Source organism: Pleurodeles waltl, chromosome 9 (genome assembly GCF_031143425.1).
Source record: "Pleurodeles waltl isolate 20211129_DDA chromosome 9, aPleWal1.hap1.20221129, whole genome shotgun sequence".
Lineage (NCBI taxonomy): Eukaryota > Metazoa > Chordata > Amphibia > Caudata > Salamandridae > Pleurodeles > Pleurodeles waltl.
In genome coordinates, this window is record NC_090448.1 from 644,944,493 (window position 1) to 644,965,148 (window position 20,656).

The 20,656-nt window shown below is 43.1% G+C and overlaps 1 protein-coding gene across 1 annotated transcript in view; it reads right to left on the minus strand.

The window, feature by feature from the left end:
• Positions 1-20,656, minus strand: part of LOC138258692 (peptidoglycan recognition protein 1-like) — a 143,354-nt gene that overhangs the window by 88,145 nt on the left and 34,553 nt on the right. The window contains exon 3 of the mRNA XM_069205989.1: positions 2,957-3,075. Coding sequence (XP_069062090.1) covers positions 2,957-3,075 — 119 coding nt within the window. The remainder of the gene's footprint in view (positions 1-2,956; positions 3,076-20,656) is intronic.

The following is a 20,656-nucleotide window of genomic DNA, read 5'->3' on the forward strand; positions in this document are numbered from 1 at the left end:
CTCAATGTGATGTCCTAGGTATATGACTTCTCCCTTACAGTATTGCAGTTTGGTCGGGGGTACTTTATGTTCATTTTCAGCTAACTGGCTCAACAGGGCAAATTTTGTGTCTTGTCTGCAAGCGTCTAGTGTATTTAACACCAGCAATGGGTCATTAATTTACTGGACCAAGACTGAGTGGTGGGGCATCTCTAGGGTCTCAAGATTCCTTTTCAGAATCTGACTGAAGATTGATGGGCTCTCAGTATGCACTTGTGGGACTCAGCACCATGCCAAAACACGACTGTCAAACCAATAGCGAAAAGGAATTGACTTTCCTCATGCAACAGTATGAAGAAAAATTATTGTCAAAAGTCGATCACAGTGAACCACTCGACCTCATATGGACTCTGAAACACAATCACAGCTGGATTTGGTTCCATGGGACAACAATGAAGTACAATCTCATTGATCTTTCTCAAATCCTAGAAATGTGGTACTTTCCATTGGGCTCCGGCAGTCCCATGATGAGAGAATTACATGGACTACCCCTAATCTCTTTTGAGTGTTCTTTGCTCATCCATGGAGTCGATCACTGGAGTAATTCCAGCAATGGTTTCAGGGTCAAATTATATCATGGGATTCTCAGCTATTAAGCATTTGGCTTCACTATTATCTGTACAGGTGCAACACCTTGATGAGACCTATGTCCTTTCCTGAAAAATTCCAGACTTCAGGTATTATTGTGTCTCTTAAATATGCAGGTATATCATTACTTGTCAGCATGGGGTACAGTCTGAACCCTGAGGTTTGATTTGCAGTTTTGAATACAACATCCTCATCATTAATCTCAATATGTACAGCATCCCCTTTCTACATCTGTTTACTCAGCCAACCTATCTTCTCTGTTGCTTAACAGCTTCCTACTTTTAAAATAGTAGCATTTTAAATATTACCTGATGGCTATCACCACTAGGTATTTATAGTTAGGTCTACTTTTTTCATATAAAGAATGTTTTTTGGTTTGCTAGTAACTTTAGCACTGTTTGACAAGTCTTCACAAAACTTTCCAACAAAAGGTTCATCTACTTGGGCTCTTCCCTGGATGGGTTTTGGGGTGATCGGTCAATGGGGGCTCAGAAAAAGAGAGGCCCCAAAACATAAAATCTCCATGTTTTTTTCCATAGACTACTTTAGGCAGCTCTACAGCAAAAACTGCTGAATGGAATCACACCATATTTGGCAGGAAGGTAGAGATTGGCCCACAGATTGTGCTTTTTTGCAATTTGGGGTAAATCCATTCAGTATTTTTTGAGAAATTAAGGGTAAAATATAATTGTATATTTGACAGTTGGGCTCACTAGAGTCGCTGAGACTCTTGTGGGAGCACCAATGTAAAGAATGGAGCAGTCTGATTGGCCCACAGAGCTTTTAGTTCTCTTGAGCCAGGTCGCTTCTGCAGAAGTAAGACTGTCGTAAGCGCTCTGATTGGTTACCAGCACCATCAGAAAAATGTTGCTGGCAGCCATTACAGGACTCTGGGAGTTAGTCCCTTGTCCTGAACCTGTGTAAAAAAAAAAGATATGGGGGGCAAGGTAGGGATACCCTAAACTCCTAGGCCCAACTGGTGGGGGGGGAGCAGAGGGATCTCATAGTTTTGGAAAAATATAAAAATAAAACGAATGCCTGTTGGGCCACATTTCTTTTTAAATATAAGCCCTGGGGAGCCTTTCCCCAGGGCAAAAAAATATATTTTTATGGGGAGGGGGAAGTACGGCTCCCCTGTCTGAGCCATTAGAGGGACTGGGGAGCCCACCCCATTCTGATCTTATAATTTATCTTGCGGATGGCCACGTGCTGCGCCCCCCCCCCCCCCCACATGCCTCAAGAGGCTCCAGAGAGCCCACTTCCAGGGCCGAGATTAATTTTTTATCTTGTGTATCTCAACAGATAAAGTATAGAAAATACAACTGACTTAGTATTGTGCGTAGAGCAGAAACCTGCCTGAGGCAAATACAGAAAATCTGCTGATTACAACAGGCTGGAGAGCCAGTATGACAGATGTTGCTCCATCATTTTAGTTATGACCAGAAGAAGGGTAAGGCACCAAAAGTTCTGCAGATCACTCCGAACTTTAGAAGTGTTATTACTGTGCCTTATTTTTACACAGGAGGAGTACATGGCCTTCTTCAAGTAATGGATTTATTGTCTCCCTCGTTGGGTTGATGATAGCTGGAGCCCAAGCTTGCAGCTTAAAGAAAGGTTCTGAGTCATTTGGTGAGCCAGGTTTGAGTTTAAACAAGGAAGTGGAACCTTCGGCCATGGATATTATAAGTAGCTTCATCAGCTCCAAGTCAGACAATACATTTAATCTTGAGAACATACTTCTTCTTCTATTTTTGGCTCTTTCAAAGCTGCATAACAAATAACCATTGAAACTCACATTGCTCTACAAATGACTTATTTTCCGACCTAAACTGCATTTACTATGAATAAAATGAAAAGGAGGATAGAGGTATTTCTCTAAGGATGAATACCCTTCAAAAGGCTAATAAGGACACGCTGAGAAACACTAAAATGGGTAGATAGAGAAAGTTGTTCTTAGTCAAATGTTTAACTGTTTTCATTGTTTGGCTGAAGTTGGATTTTTATCTGAAGCGTACCGGAGTGAAAACATAGCTGTTCTCCTCTATGTCAGTACACTTTCACTTGATGTTACTTTATATATCCATGATAATCCAAAGTTATAGCATCCATTAAATAACCATTATTTGGTGTGTTTTTTCTCATATTTGTAACTCTAGAGTTATAGAATACAAACTACATTAATCTGACTAGGCCATTGAACAGAAAATGTTTTAAAAAGTGTTGGTGCTTGTAACCTCACATCATTCTCCAGGTTGCTTGGTGATACAATCGAGTAATCAGGGACGTTATGGAGTTTTTTTTCCTGTGATGGATGGCTGTGTAGGCTCACCTGTGAAAGTTCCCAAGAAGCAGACACCATAGCTGTCCTTGTTATAGTGGATGGTGTGTGCTCCTTCCATATGCCAGCCACGGCCCTCATAAACATTCCCATCTTCACTGATCAGGAAACTGTAAAAAGAAGAAAAGCCAGGAGAAAAAGAAATGAGCGGTCAGTAAAATTGAATAATGGGACGAGAGAACGCATACAAATAAAAGACCCAGGCACCGAGGTTGGAAGACAGACAATTATAAGAAAGAGAGTGGGCATAAAAGTAGAACTGGATGAAACAGTTACCATTACACAGGGCAAGTAAAGGAAGTCCTCTTATTCAGAATTCACAGAAACTCAGTGCGATGAGGGGATTCCTCAGAATTCTGCACTTTGCAGGTCTTTGATTATCCAAAAGACTAGCTGAAGGAGATTAAGTCAGTGTAAAGCAATTTCTGGAAAATTGTCTACTCCCCACATACCCAAACTATTTTTCCGAACATTCTGTCACATGAGAGAATTCACGAAATAGTGGAGCATTCCACTGAATATTGAACAAATATTTTAGGTCAGTTCATCAAGCCCCAGATAGAGATGCACTGAAAGTGGACAAAACTCATAGACATAAAACGACCCCAACGAGAAGGGGGCTTTTCCACACTGTGGTGGGACGTGGCTCCCCTTTGGACTTGAGTGTGACTGCCATTATAGCAGTAGGCCTAAACAATGAACATCAGGAACTTTCCAAATAAAGCTTTCTCTTTGACTAGTGCAGTGACGTTCTCCGGCAGAAACAAAAGTATAGACCAGGAAGAAAAGATATCCGAGTGTCACTCGGTGAAAGTGAGTACTAGAGCGGAGAAATTAACAAAGAGTCTAATTGATGGGTAAATAGGAGAATACTGTGAAATGGCAGGGTACGAGGAAGCCAGTACAGAAAGATAGCAGGCACAGGACAAGAGAGAGACATGTGACTCGTTCATCCATAGAATCAGCACTAGATAGTCCTAGTCACTTTGAATAGCCATCATGATGTGTAACTAGGTAGGTGGTCTGTAAGTCAACAGTATCTTACTACCCAATTGAGGGGGAAACATTCTAAATTCAACTGCCTAGATAAAGGCTATTATGTTTATTATAAAACTCAGTTTATGCTGTTCTAAATTTGAATGTACCTTTCCTTATAACAGAGAGTTTCAGTGGGCACATAGATCGATAATCTGCTGAGTCCTGGTCTTATCAGTGAGGGCCTATTAATAATGGAGTTGGAAATTGTGTAACAGGAAGTCAATCATGTATGTTACATGTATGAATCTTGACAAGGAAAGGCCCATAGCACTGCCCTTGCTGCTGGAACTGTGCTGTAAAAACATTAACTATTTGTTGATAGTGCAGTGACTCGAATCTAATATGGTCATCGAGGAGTATTACAAAATACATAAGAAGATTATTAAATCATGCCTAGGAAACATTGTGTTAGTGAAATTTCTACTGGACTTAAAACGTGCATTTTAAAGAATCATAATTGCACTGCTCATACTGCAGTATTTTTCCAAGCGTCTTGCTTCATGTAAAACACTTAGGGGCATATTTATACTTGTTTTGCACCAAATTTGCGTAATTATTTTACCCAAATTCGGTGTAAAACTAACTCCATTTATACCTTGCCACTAGACCTGTCTAGCACCAAAGTTATGGAGTTAAAGTAATTTTTTGGACGTGGAAAACTTCCATGCGTCAATGAGATGCAAGGTAGGCGTTCCCGTGAAAAAAATGACTCTATGGCCTTATCGCCATATTTATCCCCTTTGCTAAAATCACGCACAGGGGGAGGAGGGGTCAAATAATGGTGCAAAGCTTGCTTTGCACCATTATTTAACACCTAGGTCAGGGCAGGCGTTAGGGGACCTATGGGCCTAGTTCCATGGTGGAACACCATGAATAAGCCCACAGGTGCCCTCCCCAGGCCCCAGGGACGCCCCCACCCACGCCAGAGGGACAGCGGAGGATGGGGACCCCATCCCAGGTAAGAATAGATTAGTACAGGTAAGTATGTTATTTTATTTTTTAAAGTGCCATTGAGGGCCCTGAAATGGGCCCCCCTACATGGCACTGGGTGAAATGGCCAGGCCCAGGGGACCCTGGCCCCTGTCCTGGCCACTGGGGTGGTGGGCATGTCTCCTGTCTTTTCTAAGACAGGAGTATTTGTGCTATGGATGGTTGTGCATCACAAAATGACGCTAGGCTAGTTAGAGTAATTTTTTTCCCTCTAACCTGCCTCACATCATTTTTTGGTGCAAAACCCCCTTCTCCCATACCGCCATTCCCACCGGGCTAACATAATTTTTTTTCACGCTCGCCTACACTTTGTACCGGATTCCATAAATATGGTGCCCGGCTGGTGCAAATCTTTTTGATGCAAAACTGCGTTAGTGCAGTTTTGCACCCAAAAGTATAAATATGCCCCTTAGTCCAGGGCAACATGCCTCTTTTTTCATGATGTTGCCCCCACCTTCCATTCTGTGGGTAACCTCTTCATCCTTCTCTCTCAACATGCTGTTTCTATACTCTATATTCGCTACACTTTGACTGCCAATATGATGAGTCTGTCCTATGTGCCTCTACCTCTTTCCTCCATACGGTTTCTCTGATGCTCTGTGAAAATCCATCCTTTTAGGCAAACCTACTCGCTTGACAGCCTATGCCTAGTGTTGGTCACTCTTGCCCTGTGGTATTCCTATTCTCGCACTATCTCTCTTTTGCCTTTTTTATGGTTTTCTTTTTCTCACTTGCTCTCTCCCTTTCCAATACATGTTCTTCCTTTCTCATTTTGACCTGTTTTCTCCCACTCTTTCTTTTGAGAGTGCGCAGCAGCCTGATTTAAATTCTCTCCTCTGATAGATCTTTTCTTAGTTGACTAAGACATTGAGGGACTCACCAATATTAAACAATGTAGATTTCTGTGAAGCCTGCTTGGCCACACAATGAGGACCAAGAATCGATAATTGAAGTTAAGTTATTTATTTCCAATCAATAATCAATCTAATATATATGTAGGTCATGAAAATGTTAAAAAAACAGAATTACAGCTGGTAAGCTGAAATATAGTGATCGATTCAGTCTCATCAAATTAAAATACAATGCAATAACCACAGCAATGCATAAACTGAAAATTTGAAATATGTGTTACAAAAAGAAACTCCTGCTCTCTTTTCTAAACATGAAAAATGTCAAAATCATCTAGTCAGAGTTCTAAGTAGGGAATGAGGATGGTTGGAATGAAGTCTTAGGGAAATTCTGAAATGCTAGAAGGTATCAGCATAGTGAAGGCTTCAGTAGAAGTCCTCAAGAAAAAGGAATAGGTGTTTGCATGATGTTTCACACTTGAAAAAATAAAAGAATCAGAGAGGACTGTACCTTGTGAGGTCTAAGGGAATATTCCTTAACTTCTTACGGCATAAGCATTAATTAAATCAAACAAATCCTTCAACATCAATGTTATCTCTTTCCTCCCCTCCAAGAACCAATAAGCTCCTGATCCATCGTTTTCATTTGCAACACCACCCAAATTTCTCAACCCACCAAACTCAGACAGTTACTGTAACCTTGAACATCCCCGGTCCCCAGTACGCGATGAACAGGAACCTTCAGCTGCTCATTAAATATTCATGTCTCTTGGCAAGATTTCTCTATTGAGGGCTCTCTATCAGCAAACTAATACATAGAACAATACTCCTTCTTTCTAACAATGAAGCCTTGAAAGAAACCTGCAAAGGAAAGAACACATTATCCATACACATTTTTGAATTAAGGCATTTAGTTAGGCTAACTTTAACCAACATTTAATGTGCATTTTGAATACATGATTATGTATGCACACACATGTACTTGTTAAAATAAATGCTGAGCCTGAGTTAAGAAATATGTTTTCTTCTCCAAATACAGCTTAGTGTGTGAACATAAAATGGAATAATGAATACATCTGAGCACCTTTAACTGAACATTAGTGTGCACATTTATAATACTTTAGTATTTCAGTGGTTACATTTCATTAATACGTTTAAATATGCATCTATGTTAATAATATTAAGGCACACATTAAATATGTACTGTCAAATGTAAATGCATATTTTGCACAATGATGACATTTAAAGGATGGATTCTAAATTAGCCTGCTCCACTTTTCTTATCTTCTGCCAACTCTCCTATTTGTCACACTCCTCTTTCTCTTCCTTTACCCATATCACGTGCATCTTCTCTCTCTCTCTCTCTCTTGCTCTCGCTCACACACACAAATCCAGCCACATACGCACATACACACACACACACACACACAAACACACACACACACACACACACACCTCACTGTATGTTCCTATCTAATATTTTGTCTTAGATTGTACTTCTCAAGCTCTTTTCTCTCTTTGTCCTTCATTGTATCATCTCCCATGATCGTCTGGCTGTGAATTTTTTATACTTTGCCTTTTCTGTAAATATTGTAGCCACTGCCATTTTTTTAGTAATGTTAAATGTTAAACATGATAGTAAGCTGCACCGCTTCTGAAGTATAAAGCCTCATTCTCATGCCTGGCTTTGGAAGTGAGAATAATATGTGATTTAGGGCCTGTCTTTTTTCAACCGGGCTCATTGTACCACTGGATTCAAGCTAGCCTGGCTGATGAAGGGTGATACCCTGCAACCGGTCCCAGGATACTTGTTTCTGGTTCAGAGAGAACCTAGCCTAGAGCAGGGTCAATGTTGATTTGCATATGGCTGGGTATAAACTGGGATGGCAGTAAGAATCTGTGACTGTGACCAGATCTGTGACTGGGGGGGGGGGGTGAATGTTTGATTGGTTCCACATTCCGTTCATCGTTTGTGTTTGTTTGTTTTTTTTAACCACCAGAACAGCGTTCTCTGTAATAATCTGCTCAGCTCTTTCAAATAAGTGCACAATCACAGAGGCTTATGTCTTGAGTTGCTTGTACTCCTTTTTCATATTTTCCATTTGTGTGCACATTTCTAATAATACACTAGCATGTTTGGAAAGGGGAACTCCTCAAATATACCCTCCCATAGTGTTGTATATTTATCTGCAGTCCCCATGTTAAGCTGGAGGTATTCTAGTCTTGAGGAACATTCCCTGTCTCAGAATACCTGACCTTGAAGGAAGTCTGCAGGGAATCTCCAACTGGGCATTGAAACTACCATCTTCACAGGAGAAAGTTCACATAGTGTATGTGGAAGTTAAGAAATATCAGACACACAATTGTCCAGACATTGGGGGTGATTCTGACCCCAGCAGTACTAGACCGCCGGGGCCAGGGTCGGCGGGAGCACCGCCAACAGGCTGGCGGTGCCCGGCAGGGCATTCTGACCGCGGCGGTTCAGCCGCAGTCAGAAGAGGAAAACCGGCGGTCTCCCGCCGGTTTTCCGCTGCCCTTCTGAATTCTCCATGGCGGCGCAGCTCGCTGCGTCGCCATGGGGATTCAGACACCCCATACCGCCATCCTGTTCCTGGCGGTTTGCCCGCCAGGAACAGGATGGCGGTATGGGGTGTCGTGGGGCCCGTGGGGGCCCCTGCAGTGCCCATGCCAATGGCATGGGCACTGCAGGGGCCCCCGTAATCGGGCCCCACTTTGAATTTCACTGTCTGCATTGCAGACAGTGAAATTCGCGAAGGGTGCAACTGCACCCGTCGCACCTTCCCACTCCGCCGGCTCAATTCTGAGCCGGCGTCCTCGTGGGAAGGGTTTTTGCATTGGGCTGGCGGGCGGCCTTTTGGCGGTCGCCCGCCAGCCCAGTGCAAAAGCCAAAATACCCTCAGCGGTCTTGCGACCGCGGAGCGGTATTTTGGAGGGGGGAAGTCTGGCGGGCGGCCTCCGCCGCCCGCCAGACTTAGAATGACCCCCATTGTGTCTTGTGGTGGTGAATAAAATTAATACTCCCTTTCCTCCCCATGATGATGTCTACAGACATCTACTAGGTCTAGAATACTCCTAAGCCCTAAGCTGAGTGTTTTGGAGACTACGTAATCATGGATGTGGTTTAAATTGTATTTGTAAGGTGTATGTAGCACTTGTTTTTGGATAGATGAAACAAGCTTTTTAAGTGCAGGAAAAGCATTATTTAATATCTTTAATTTGGGGCCTTACCTGCAGGGTTGAATTGGACCTGCAAAGTGTGCTTTTTGGCCTGTCTGTATCCAAAAAGATTTTGAGATCAAGAGCAGCCCCTACCCTCTGCACACCATTTTCTGGTTTAATGATTAGCCAACAGGGCACCTGAGCAGGCCTTTCTACATGCGTTAACACTTTACACAACCCCTCAAATTATCTCTAATGTATGTCCAGCAATGTGTGTGGAGTTAGAAATTAATTGCTCTAGGTTATGTATGTATAGGCCAATGATAATGATTCATGGGTGTGGCATTTTAGATTTATCACACCATGTGTTGAGGTCACCAAAGATGCATAGGTTTGAATATTTTGTAAGAAGGATAGAGATTGTGTCGAGCATTGTGTCTGGAAATGTTGCATTACTAAGTGGTGGTCTGTAGAGAAGGGGAAAGTAACATGAAAATGTTGTGTTGGTGTGGGGTTGCATCTGATAAAGAGGGTCTCACAGCCTTGTAATGAAACTTCCTCAGCTGTGGTAAGATTAGTTTTTTCTTTTAATATGACAGCTAAGCTGCCTCCTCTTTTGCCTATGAGATTTTATATAGCAGGTTTATATCTTGAGGGAACAGCTTTATGCAGTACCGGTACCATATCTTTCCCCAGCCATGATTCTGTAATGAAAGGTAGGTCTGGCTATGTGTCTAGCAATAGGTTGAAAATATGGTGCTTCTTTTTTGAAACAGAACAAGCATTTACCAGTAATACGTGTAAAGAATCTATTTTGGAAATGGGGAGTGTTTGTTCTGCAGGAGGGTGACTAGTACCCATTGACGTTTTGGGTGGTTAGATATTGCTGGAGGTGTTATCTATGGCAGAAATAACCTATTTACACCCCTCAGATAATTATAGAAAAGTTAGAATATTTCTGCACATTACAAGCTACTGTAGAATTGTTTTTAAACTGATTTGTACTGAACTATTTCTAATATCTTTTTACTTTTGCTATTAATATCTAACTAATTTAACACCAGATGTTCTATTTTTATTCTTTGTGTTTGCAAACATGCTCTCTCTTTCATATAAAAGAGCTACACACCAAGGTTTCAAGTGGTTTGTGGGAGAGGTGATGGTGTGACTATATATTATATGGGATAAATTGCTCCCTTATAAAGGAACTCTGCCTTTGGCTTCATTCCTCTATATAGTTATAAAAGTTTTCGGTGACTTGCAATATCCTTCTAATGTACATCTGGGGCTACTTTATCTATTATATATGAGGGAAAACGATACATTAAACTACAGGATAGTCATGTACATCAAACCATATAGAAACTGCTGCCTCTATGTAAATATATGAGCATATATAGAGTTCTGTATCTGCTTCTTATAACTACAATAAGTGCCATGTGTATATTTATGTACATATGTTATTTAAAGTTATTTGAAACCATAACAATGTACCACATGATAAATGTGGATAGCAGAAGATGTAAATATTGCTGCTTCAAAGTACAGTTAGGTATTTATACAGAGGGGTTTAATCAATCAAACAAAACTTTATAAAGCATCATGTGTGTGTGTGTGTGTGTGTGTGTATATATATATATATATATATATATATATATACATTATTTACATTTTTCTTTTATTAAAAAAGCTTCTTCTTCTTCTGATCCCTTCTTCCTCTGATTGATCCTCCACCTTCTGACTTCAATGAACTCCCAAACATCCTTCTCAATATTTCACCCCTCGTTTTTAGGGTCGAGCCTGCGAGTGCATGCACTATCGCATGCGTCTCGCATGTGAGACTCCTTTGTGTATAGTAAAGGGCTTGGAGCCTGACTGTCGCTCACTATTTGATGGTTTGTGTTGCACTCTTCTTTACAGCCTTGTAATTCGTCAAGGTAGGTCTGGCATAAATTCCGTTCTGGTGTGAAGCAGGGACCAAGCACTGATTGATTCACCTTAGTGAATGCCCATCCGCTTCTCCCAACGTGATCAAGGTACTATTTTGTTCTTTTTAACTTCTAATGTGCTGCAAACAGAAGGCTTGTGACTGGCAAACACCTACCCAGCAGGACAAACAAAATTGCAGTTTTATTCTATGAAGCTACCTTTCTTTTATTTTGATAAGTCATCTTTTCTCACTTTCCACTCATGTTTTCTCTTGTTTTTGCTCATGGGCACTCTTCTCAAAAGATGACAATTGTTCGTAATATTGCAAACCTACATTGTTTCTTTATTATGTGCAATTTCTGAAATGATGCTTTAATACATAATTGTGCAGTACATCCCAATCCACCCTCTTTAATCCGTCCCACTACAATCGACCCTAATTCACCCCGTTATCTCACACCAATCCACCCTACTCCAATCCAAACCACTCACCCCAACCCAATCCAACCCATGACACTCCAATCCTCCCAATCCCCCCAATCTAATCTGCCACACTCCAATTCGCTCCACTCTAATAAAAAACAATCGGCCCCACTCGAATCCAAAACACTCTGCCCCACTCCAATGTGCACCAATCCAAAGCAATCTGCCCACTGCAATCTGCTGCACAACAATCCAAAACACAACAATCCAAAACAATCTGCCCCACTCCAATCCAAAACAATCTGCCCCACTTCAGTCTGCCCCACTCTCTTCTGCCCCACTTTAATCCAAACCAATCTACCCCACTCCAATCCTCCCCATACCAATCTACCCCACTCCAATCCAAAACAATACTCCCCACTCCAATCCAATCCAATCCATCTCACACCAATCCAATCCACCACACTCCATCCCAATTCACCCCACTCCCACGCAATCCACCCCGCTTGCATCCAATCCGCCGCACACAAACCCAATTCACCCCACTCCAATCAACCCTAATACAATCTGCCCCTGTTTCCTGTTGCCTTGAGGTTAATGTCTCAGACCCTCACCATGAATGTTGAGGGTTCCAGTCCAGGTGTTCTCAGCGATCATAACCCAGTATGCGTTACTTTAGAACTAAATGCTAAAGAAAAAAGAATAGACAAAGACTGCAAACTAGTCTTCTCAAAGAATAAAGAAATGGGAGTGAAGTGGGAAAAATTGATCCAGGAAGTTTTATCTAGAAATTATTAATGAAAACAAGGAGTGCTTGCTGGCTTGTTTGGCAGAATCTCCAAATCACACAATTGTATTGAAGGAATATGAGTCTTTATGTGATTAGTGGATGTATGGAATGCTAGGCGAGATTACAAGGTCATAGTTGAAGAAAGGAAAATGGAATTAAGAAATAAAGCCTGGGAGGACCTATTAGCTGCTTCCACATTAAGGGTTAGTACAAATTTTTGGGAGGAGTTTAATAATTCCTTTTTTTATCATGACTCTCTGAAAGTAGAAGCCCTGAACCCAAAATTTGAATGAGTTTGACACTTCTCTATTGTTTGTAATGACTGGAGTCTACAGCTGAACAATACCTTAGTCAGGTCTGGCACTGTAGAACTAGCTCTGGTGCCCCTTAATGTTCTGGTTGAGCTGGAAGTGGAGGTGGCAGCCATCAACCAGCCCACCTCTGAGAAGGCCCTAGGCCATGATGGGGTCCTGGTTAATCTTTTTAAATCAAACATACATCTTTGGAGGCTGGTGGTAACAAATGTGCCACGGAGTCTTGGAGAGCTGCCATCCCAGTTTCAATTATTAAAGATGGAGATACATTATTACCAGCTTGTTATAGGCCAACTTCTCTTATTGACTCAACAGCAAAGATCTTGGGGCATATTATCCTGGCCCATTTGGAGACCTGGGTGGAGAAGAACGAGATCTTAACACCTTCCCATTCTGGTTTCAGACCAGGTATAGGAACAGTAGAGAAAATCTTAAATCCTCACCTTGTCACAAGTAAATATGTAAAAGCAAAAAGGGGTGCTATTCATTTGGCATTCATTGACTTTCCAAGTGCTTTAGATTTATTAAATAGGGATAAACTATGGGCAATAATGTAGTCTCTGTGGGTCGAACCTGATCTTTTCACCATAGTAAAGAGTTTACACTATGATCTGAAATCTTGATACAATATGGTCCTCAGAGAGAACTAACATCCCAAATAGAGTATCCAATCCAAAACAATCTGCCCCATTACAGTCTGCCCCACTCTAATCTAAAATAATCTCACCCCACTCCAATCCAGAACAATCTGTCCCACTCCAATCTGCCCCACTTCAATCCAAAATAACCTACCTCTCTCCAATCCATTTCAATCTGCCCCACTCTAATCTGCCCCACTCCAATCTGCCCCACTTTATTCCACAACAACCTGCCCACTCAACCTGCTATACTCCAATTCCAAACAAACCACTCCAATCCAAAACAATCTACCCCACTCCAATCCACCTCACTTCACCCCAATCCAATCCAACCCATCCACTCCATCCCAAAACAGTCGGCCTCACACCAATCCAAAATATTCGGTCCCACGTCAGTCCATCTCACTCCAATCTGCCCCATTACAATCCAAAACAATCTGCCCCACTCCAATCCAAAACAATCAGCCCCACTACAGTCTGCTCCACTCCAATCCAAAATAATCTGCCCCACTTCAATCCAAAACAACCTGCCCCTCTCCAATCCATTTAAATCTGCCCCACTCCAAACAGCCCCACTTTAATTCAAAACAACCTGCCCACTGAACATGCTCCACTCCAATTCCAAACAACCCACTCCAATCCAAAACAATCTATCCCACTCCAATCCACCTCACCTCACCCCAATCCAATCCAACCCATCCACTGCATCCCAATTGACCCCACTCTAATGCACCACAATCCATCCCACTATAATCTAGCCCATCCCACACTAATCCAGTCTACCTCACACCAATCCAATCCACCCGAATCTAGCCCAATCCAATCTACCCCACTCCAATCCAATGCACCTAACCCCAATCCCATCTACCCCACCATACCCCAATCCCATCCAACCCACCCCACTCCACTCCAATCCACCTCACTCCACCCTAGTCCAATCCAACCATCCCCACTCCAATCCATTCCATCCCATCCCACACCATCACACTCCAATCCACCCTACCTTACTCCAATCCAATCCATCCCACTCCAATCCAATCCAATCCACCCCACTCCAATACAATCCACTTTAATCCACCCCACTCCAGTCCATATTAATCCACCCTACTCCAGTTCAACCCACCCCATTCCACACCACATTAATTTATACCACCTCAATTGAGTACACAACTTGCCAATCAATCCACCCCACACCAAACAAATCTATCCCGCTCCAACCCAATCCAATCCAATCCAATCCAATCCATTCCAATCCAATCCCCTACAATCTACTTCACTCAAATCCATCCCACCCACTCCAGCCCACCCCAATCCAATCTACCCCACCCCAATCCAATCCTCCACACTCTATTCAATCCACCCTACCTCGCCCTAGTCCTCCCCACTCAATCCAGTCCACCTCACTCAAACCAATTCATCTCACTCCAATTCACTGAACTCCATCCCACCCCAATCCGGTACACATAAATCTGACCCACTCCACGCCAGTCCACCCGACTCCAGTCTAATTCACCCCATGCCAATCCACCTCACCTCAGTGCAATCCACCCCAGTCCAATCCAACCCAGCCCACTCCAATCTACCCCACACCAATCAATCCAACCCTCCAGTCCACTCCACCACAACCCACCCCACTTCAATCCCCCACTCCAGAGCATCCCACTCCAATACACCCCACTTTGCCCAAATCCACCCCATCCCAGTTCAATCCGCCACACTCCAATCCAATCCCTCCAGACTACCCAACTCCAATCCACCCCATTACACATCAATCCACTTCACTCCAATCCATCACACTCCAATCCACCCCACCCCAATCCAATCCACCTCACCCCACCCAATCCCACTTCAGCCCACTCCAATCCAATCCATCCACCCCAACATCCTCCAATCCACCCCATCTCAATGCCCTCCAATCCACTCCAATCCACCACAATCTAATCCAACACACCCCACCCCAAACCAATCCAATCCACCCCACCCCACCCCACCCCAACCCACTCCAGTCTAATCAAATCCAATCAACCCCACTCTACCCAATTCAATCCATCCCACTTCAGCCCACCACACCCCAATCCATTCCATCCACCACATTTCAATCCACCCCATTCCACACCTGCCCACTCCAATTCACCCCATTCACTCCAATCCACTACACACACTACTACAATCCACTCACTCTAATCCAATCAAATCCACCTCATCCTATCCTTGTTTAGTACACCTCACTCCAATCCATCCAAACCACCCACTCCAACCCATCCAGCCCACCTCAATCCAATCTAATCCACCTCAATCCAATCCAATCCACTTCATCCCACTCCAGTCCACACCACTCCAATCCAATCCACCCTACTCCAGTCCAATCTAATTCACCCACTCCAGTCCAATCTAATCCATCCCACTCCACCCACTCCCATCCAATCCAGTCCATCCTACCCCAGCCCTATCATTCCAATCCAAACACCATCCCAATCCAATCTAATCCACTCCACTCAAATCCACCTCGATCCCATGCACCACACCCCATTTCAATCCACCACACTCCAAATTCACCCCACTCTACTCAATCCACCCGACTCTACCCATATCCAATACACCCTACTCCAGTCCAATCCAGTACACCCCACTAACTCAATCCACTCCAACCAACTTCATCAATCCACTCCAAGCCACTCCACCCTATTACACCCCACTCCAAACCACTCCACTCCACTTCACAATGCTCTCTGGTACTGAACCAGTGATCTCTACTCCCCTCTACTCAACTGTAGTCAACTCAACTCTAGTCAACTCTACATTTGCTTTCAAGTGGTGGCCACCCTATGAGATTCTCGAACCCACAGGACCCGCACTCATGCTGGAGCAAGGTGGCCCAATGGAAAAGCCCCCTGGCCAATAAGAACACTCTATTAGTCTGATTTACATGTCGGAGAGTAGGTTACTCCATCACAATGGGGACAGGTATCCCGTCTGGCGGAATCTAAATCCCATTATTTTCTTGAGGATTTAGATTTTGTAGGACGGGATATTTGTCTGCCAACATCTAAACCAGGCCCTATTTTTTAAAGTTGTTAAAGTCCTGAGAACACAGTGCCAAGAAATACAAATATTTATTAACATTCAATTTTAAAACACTACTGAAGAGATATACACCAAATCACAAAGAGCACGCTTTCTGGACCAAGATTTGGTTACTTTGAGTAATATCTACATATCTATATATCTATATCAATATCTATATCTATATATCTTGTATAGATGTATCTATATCTTATATAGATGTATCTATATATGTGTATACATATATGTGAATATATGTATGTATGCATGCATAAATATGTGTGTGTTTGTGTGTGCGTATGTATACATACATTATTATTATATAAACATATACATACGTACATAAACATGTACATGCCTACACCCATATATATATACATATCTATCTATCTATCTATCTATCTATCTATCTATCTATCTATCTATCTATCTATCTATCTAGCTATTTATGTAGATATCTACCTATATATATATTTTTTTTTCACTTAAAAGCAAAAGGTCACATGGGCTTGATGGTGAGGCTCACATTTCAAATATACAAAACCATAGAAATTCACCTGTTAAAATTAGAGTTATCTCAACTAACTGTAACTCGTACTCTGAGGTAAATATAAATCGCGCCCCCGCCATGCCGTTTTTTCGTCAAACATTTTACTGCAATATTACATTGATATTATCAATGATGTTAGCAAAGATGTCATGAGTGCTGTAATTTGTGGGGTAATCAGCAATGCATTGCGAGGGTGGGAGTTATAGTTACCTTAGGGCACAAGTTATAGTTACTTGAGATAACTCTAACTATAACAGGTGAATTTCTATGTTTTGTACAGTTAGAATGTGAGCCTAACTATAATGCAGCTGTAACCTTCGGTTTATTAAGTGAATGTCCATGTTCTTTTCAATTCTGTTTCCTAACTATTACGTCCCTGTATCCTTTGTTTTTTTCCATCAAATTTCTATGTTTTTTTTTGGGCAGTACATGGAGGCAGTTGGCCTAAAGAATTCATGGTTTTTAGCACATAGAAACTAAAAGCGCCACTCGGGACAACTGGTCGCATCTCGACCAGGGCAAAGTCAAAGTTTAAGGCCAATCGTGATGGAACCCTGCTGGGTTACAGCAAGTGGAGGCCTCGTCAAAAGTTCACCTTCTGACTTAGTCTTTTTCTTGAAATTCTTCTTCAGCGGGACGAAATCACCAATCCAATCCGACTTCCCTGGAGCCCTCTTAGGATATGAGTCGCAGGAGACCTTGGTGAAGAATTCTACCTCAAACTTATTTGATTTTTCAGGAAAGAAATCTTCATCCGGGCTGAAGCTGAATCTTGATCCAATGTCCCTGGAGGCCTCCTCGGATACACTGCGGGGGAAGTCCCGGTCAACATTTTACATTAGTACGTTGTCACTTTTCTTGGAGCTTTTCCTCTCCGACGTCAGGTGACTCTCCACAGCAAGCCAATTTTGAGTTGACGTCCTCGGATTGCCTTTCAAGGAGCCCCCGGTGAAATCCTGGAAGTCTGGGGCTCTGGAGCTTCAGTGGTACAAACCTGCAAGTCAGGCCAGCTCGCGGTCGACGTAAGCCGGCTTGACTCATGACGTCAGTCGGTCCCGACTGCAGAAGGTCTTTGAAGGTCTTTTAGGAGGCCACAGCTCACCCCAAGGTTCTGGAAGCTCTGAATTGCTCCTTGAGGGTTAGGACTCAAACTCCCAGAATGCACCTGGCTCAAACTCCAAAATGACACTAGACAGTGGTCAGCTGGTCAATTCATTCAGGATTTGATGCAGGGGTCTCTGGTTAGCTATTTTTCACCTGTAGCAAGCAGGGAGTCCTTTCTTGAAGTAGTTGAAGCCAGGCAAAGTCCTTTTTGTGGTGAAGCCCATGTGTGCAGCTGGTACAGTCCTTCTGAATGCTGTGTCCAGGTCCAACAGGGCAGCCCTTCTTTTTGTGATAGTGTTCCTTGTAGGGATCTGGGGGCATATTTATACTCCGTTTGCGCCAAATTTGCGTCGTTTTTTTCGACGCAAATTCGGCGCAAAACTAACGCCATATTTATACTTTGGCGTTAGACGCGTCTAGCGCCAAACTATGAGTAAAGAGCGTCATTTTTGTGCGTGAACGCCTTCCTTGCGTTAATGAGATGCAAGGTAGGCGTTCCTGTCCAAAAAACTGACTGCGACGCAAATGCGTCGTATTTATACTCCCGGGCAAAAATCACGCCCGGGAGTGGGCGGACCAAAAAACCCCGCATTTGCGCCGGATTTTAGCGCCTGGGTCAGGGCAGGCGTTAAGGGACCTGTGGGCTCAAAATGAGCCCACAGCTGCCCTCCCATGCCCCCAGGGACCCCCCCTGCCACCCTTGCCCACCCCAGGAGGACACCCAAGGATGGAGGGACCCATCCCAGGGACATTCAGGTAAGTTCAGGTAAGTATAAATATTTTTTTTTTGGGCATAGGGGGGCCTGATTTGTGCCCCCCTACATGCCTCAATGCCCAATGACCATGCCCAGGGGACAGAAGTCACCTGGGCATGGCCATTGGGCAAGGGGGCATGACTCCTGTCTTTACTAAGACAGGAGTCATGTAAATGGCGTCTGGGCGTCGTTAAAAATGGCGCAAATCGGGTGGAGACGATTTTTTTGCGTCAACCTGACTTGCACCATTTTTAAGACGCCCTAAGGCAATTTTCCCTACGCCGGCGCTGCCTGGTGTACGTGGTTTTTTTCCACGCACACCAGGCAGCGCCGGTCTGCTTGCGCAAAAAATTTTGACGCTAAACTGCAATAGCGCAGTTTAGCGGCAAAAAGTATAAATACGGGCCCTGATGTGTAGGTGCAGCTTGGCTAAATTTATCCTAGCTCCTTAGGTGAAAAGCAGGGGAGCAACTGTCCAATCACAGGCAGGCCACTAACCTCTTGGATGACCACTTCCTGGGAAGTGTGGCAAACATCAATCCCAGGAAGCAACATTCTTTAAAAGTCCAAAATAGTTTAAACTGAATTTTGGAGGTTAGGTTTGGCTGAGTCCACCTACTGATCTGGCTAAAATTCCTTGACACTCCCCTTTCCTGCCCTCTCCTAATCAAATCAAGAGGGAACCTGGTTGTCTGGGTTTGCCGGAAATGGGGGAGGTCCTGAGCTGCTCTAAATGTCCTTCCCTCCTCTAAAGTCCAGTTTGGCTGCTCTCCTCCATCCAGTTTTCCCTGTCTGCTGAGGCAGATCTCATCCCCCAGGGCACATTCTTTGTCCTTATTCCAGGCCACTTCAAACCTCATCAAGGCAGCATGGCCAGGATGCCAGAGGCTGACAAATCAGAGAAGGGCACTACAGAGCTGAAGTTGGCAACTTTCAGGTAGAGTTTTAAAACTCTTTCCCTGAACTAGTTATATTATAGTCAACAATGGCACATTGTTGGATTCATTATAAAAATAAGTGTGATACCAAACTCGACATAGTTAGCTCCTTTTGGGACTTTACTAATTAAAATAGAGCCACCCCATTTTAGCCTATGGAGCTCATTCACTACAGTGAGGGAAAAACTAATATGGCTATTTTACCTCACCAGGGTTTATAAAAAAATGTTATAAGGTCCCTCCTTATAGTTACATAACATCCAGCCCTAGGGGCACTCAGGGAACACCCTAGGGGTGATGTATATGTAAAATAAGGTAGTTTAAGACTTTGGAAGTACTTTTAATTCCAAAGTCGAATTTGCATGTAACTTTAGTTTAAAAGCAGCCAGCAAGGCAGGCCCGCCTGTAACATGACACAGGGCACCTCAACGGTGCACCTATGGGTGCACTACCTATGCTGGGGTCCCTACACCTACATACCCTACATTTACTAAGGACCTATAGGTATGTTGATACTGCCAATTATAATTAACCTAATTTGCATATCCACTTTATTCAGAGCACTGGCCGTGGGACTGGTAAGCAGTACCCAGGGCACAGCCAAGAGTCATTAACCACCAGTATCTGTCCAAAATGTTTGGAGGTGACCAGGGCAAAAAGGAGGACTTTTCTACAAACATAACACATGTTAGTCTCTAAAATAGGCGGCAGAGAATGACCTGAAGCAATCTTCTCAGCATACTCTATTCAAGACCCCATGTTTTTGCTTTATATTTAATTTATGTATACATTTCCCACTTATGGATTTTGGAAAAACGTCCCCATCATCCTTTGATGCTAGTGAAACCAAATATTTCAGTACAGCTGAGACATCCAACAGGATCCATGCCAGATTTCTGGGATATTATCACAAGAAAGAGTTTCATAGGATGAAGGTATGTGAAACACAATTACATAATCAATAAAGTCCCCCATTAAAAGTTGGGTGGAATAGGGTAAGGTATTTACCACAAGGAGAGCTATTTACCAACTGTGGTAAATACCTCATATTTCAGGTTTTCACCAGAAAGGTGAGGCATAGCATGCAGAATCTGTGTTTGTCATACCAAATTCTTTAAGGGTTGCCTTTTT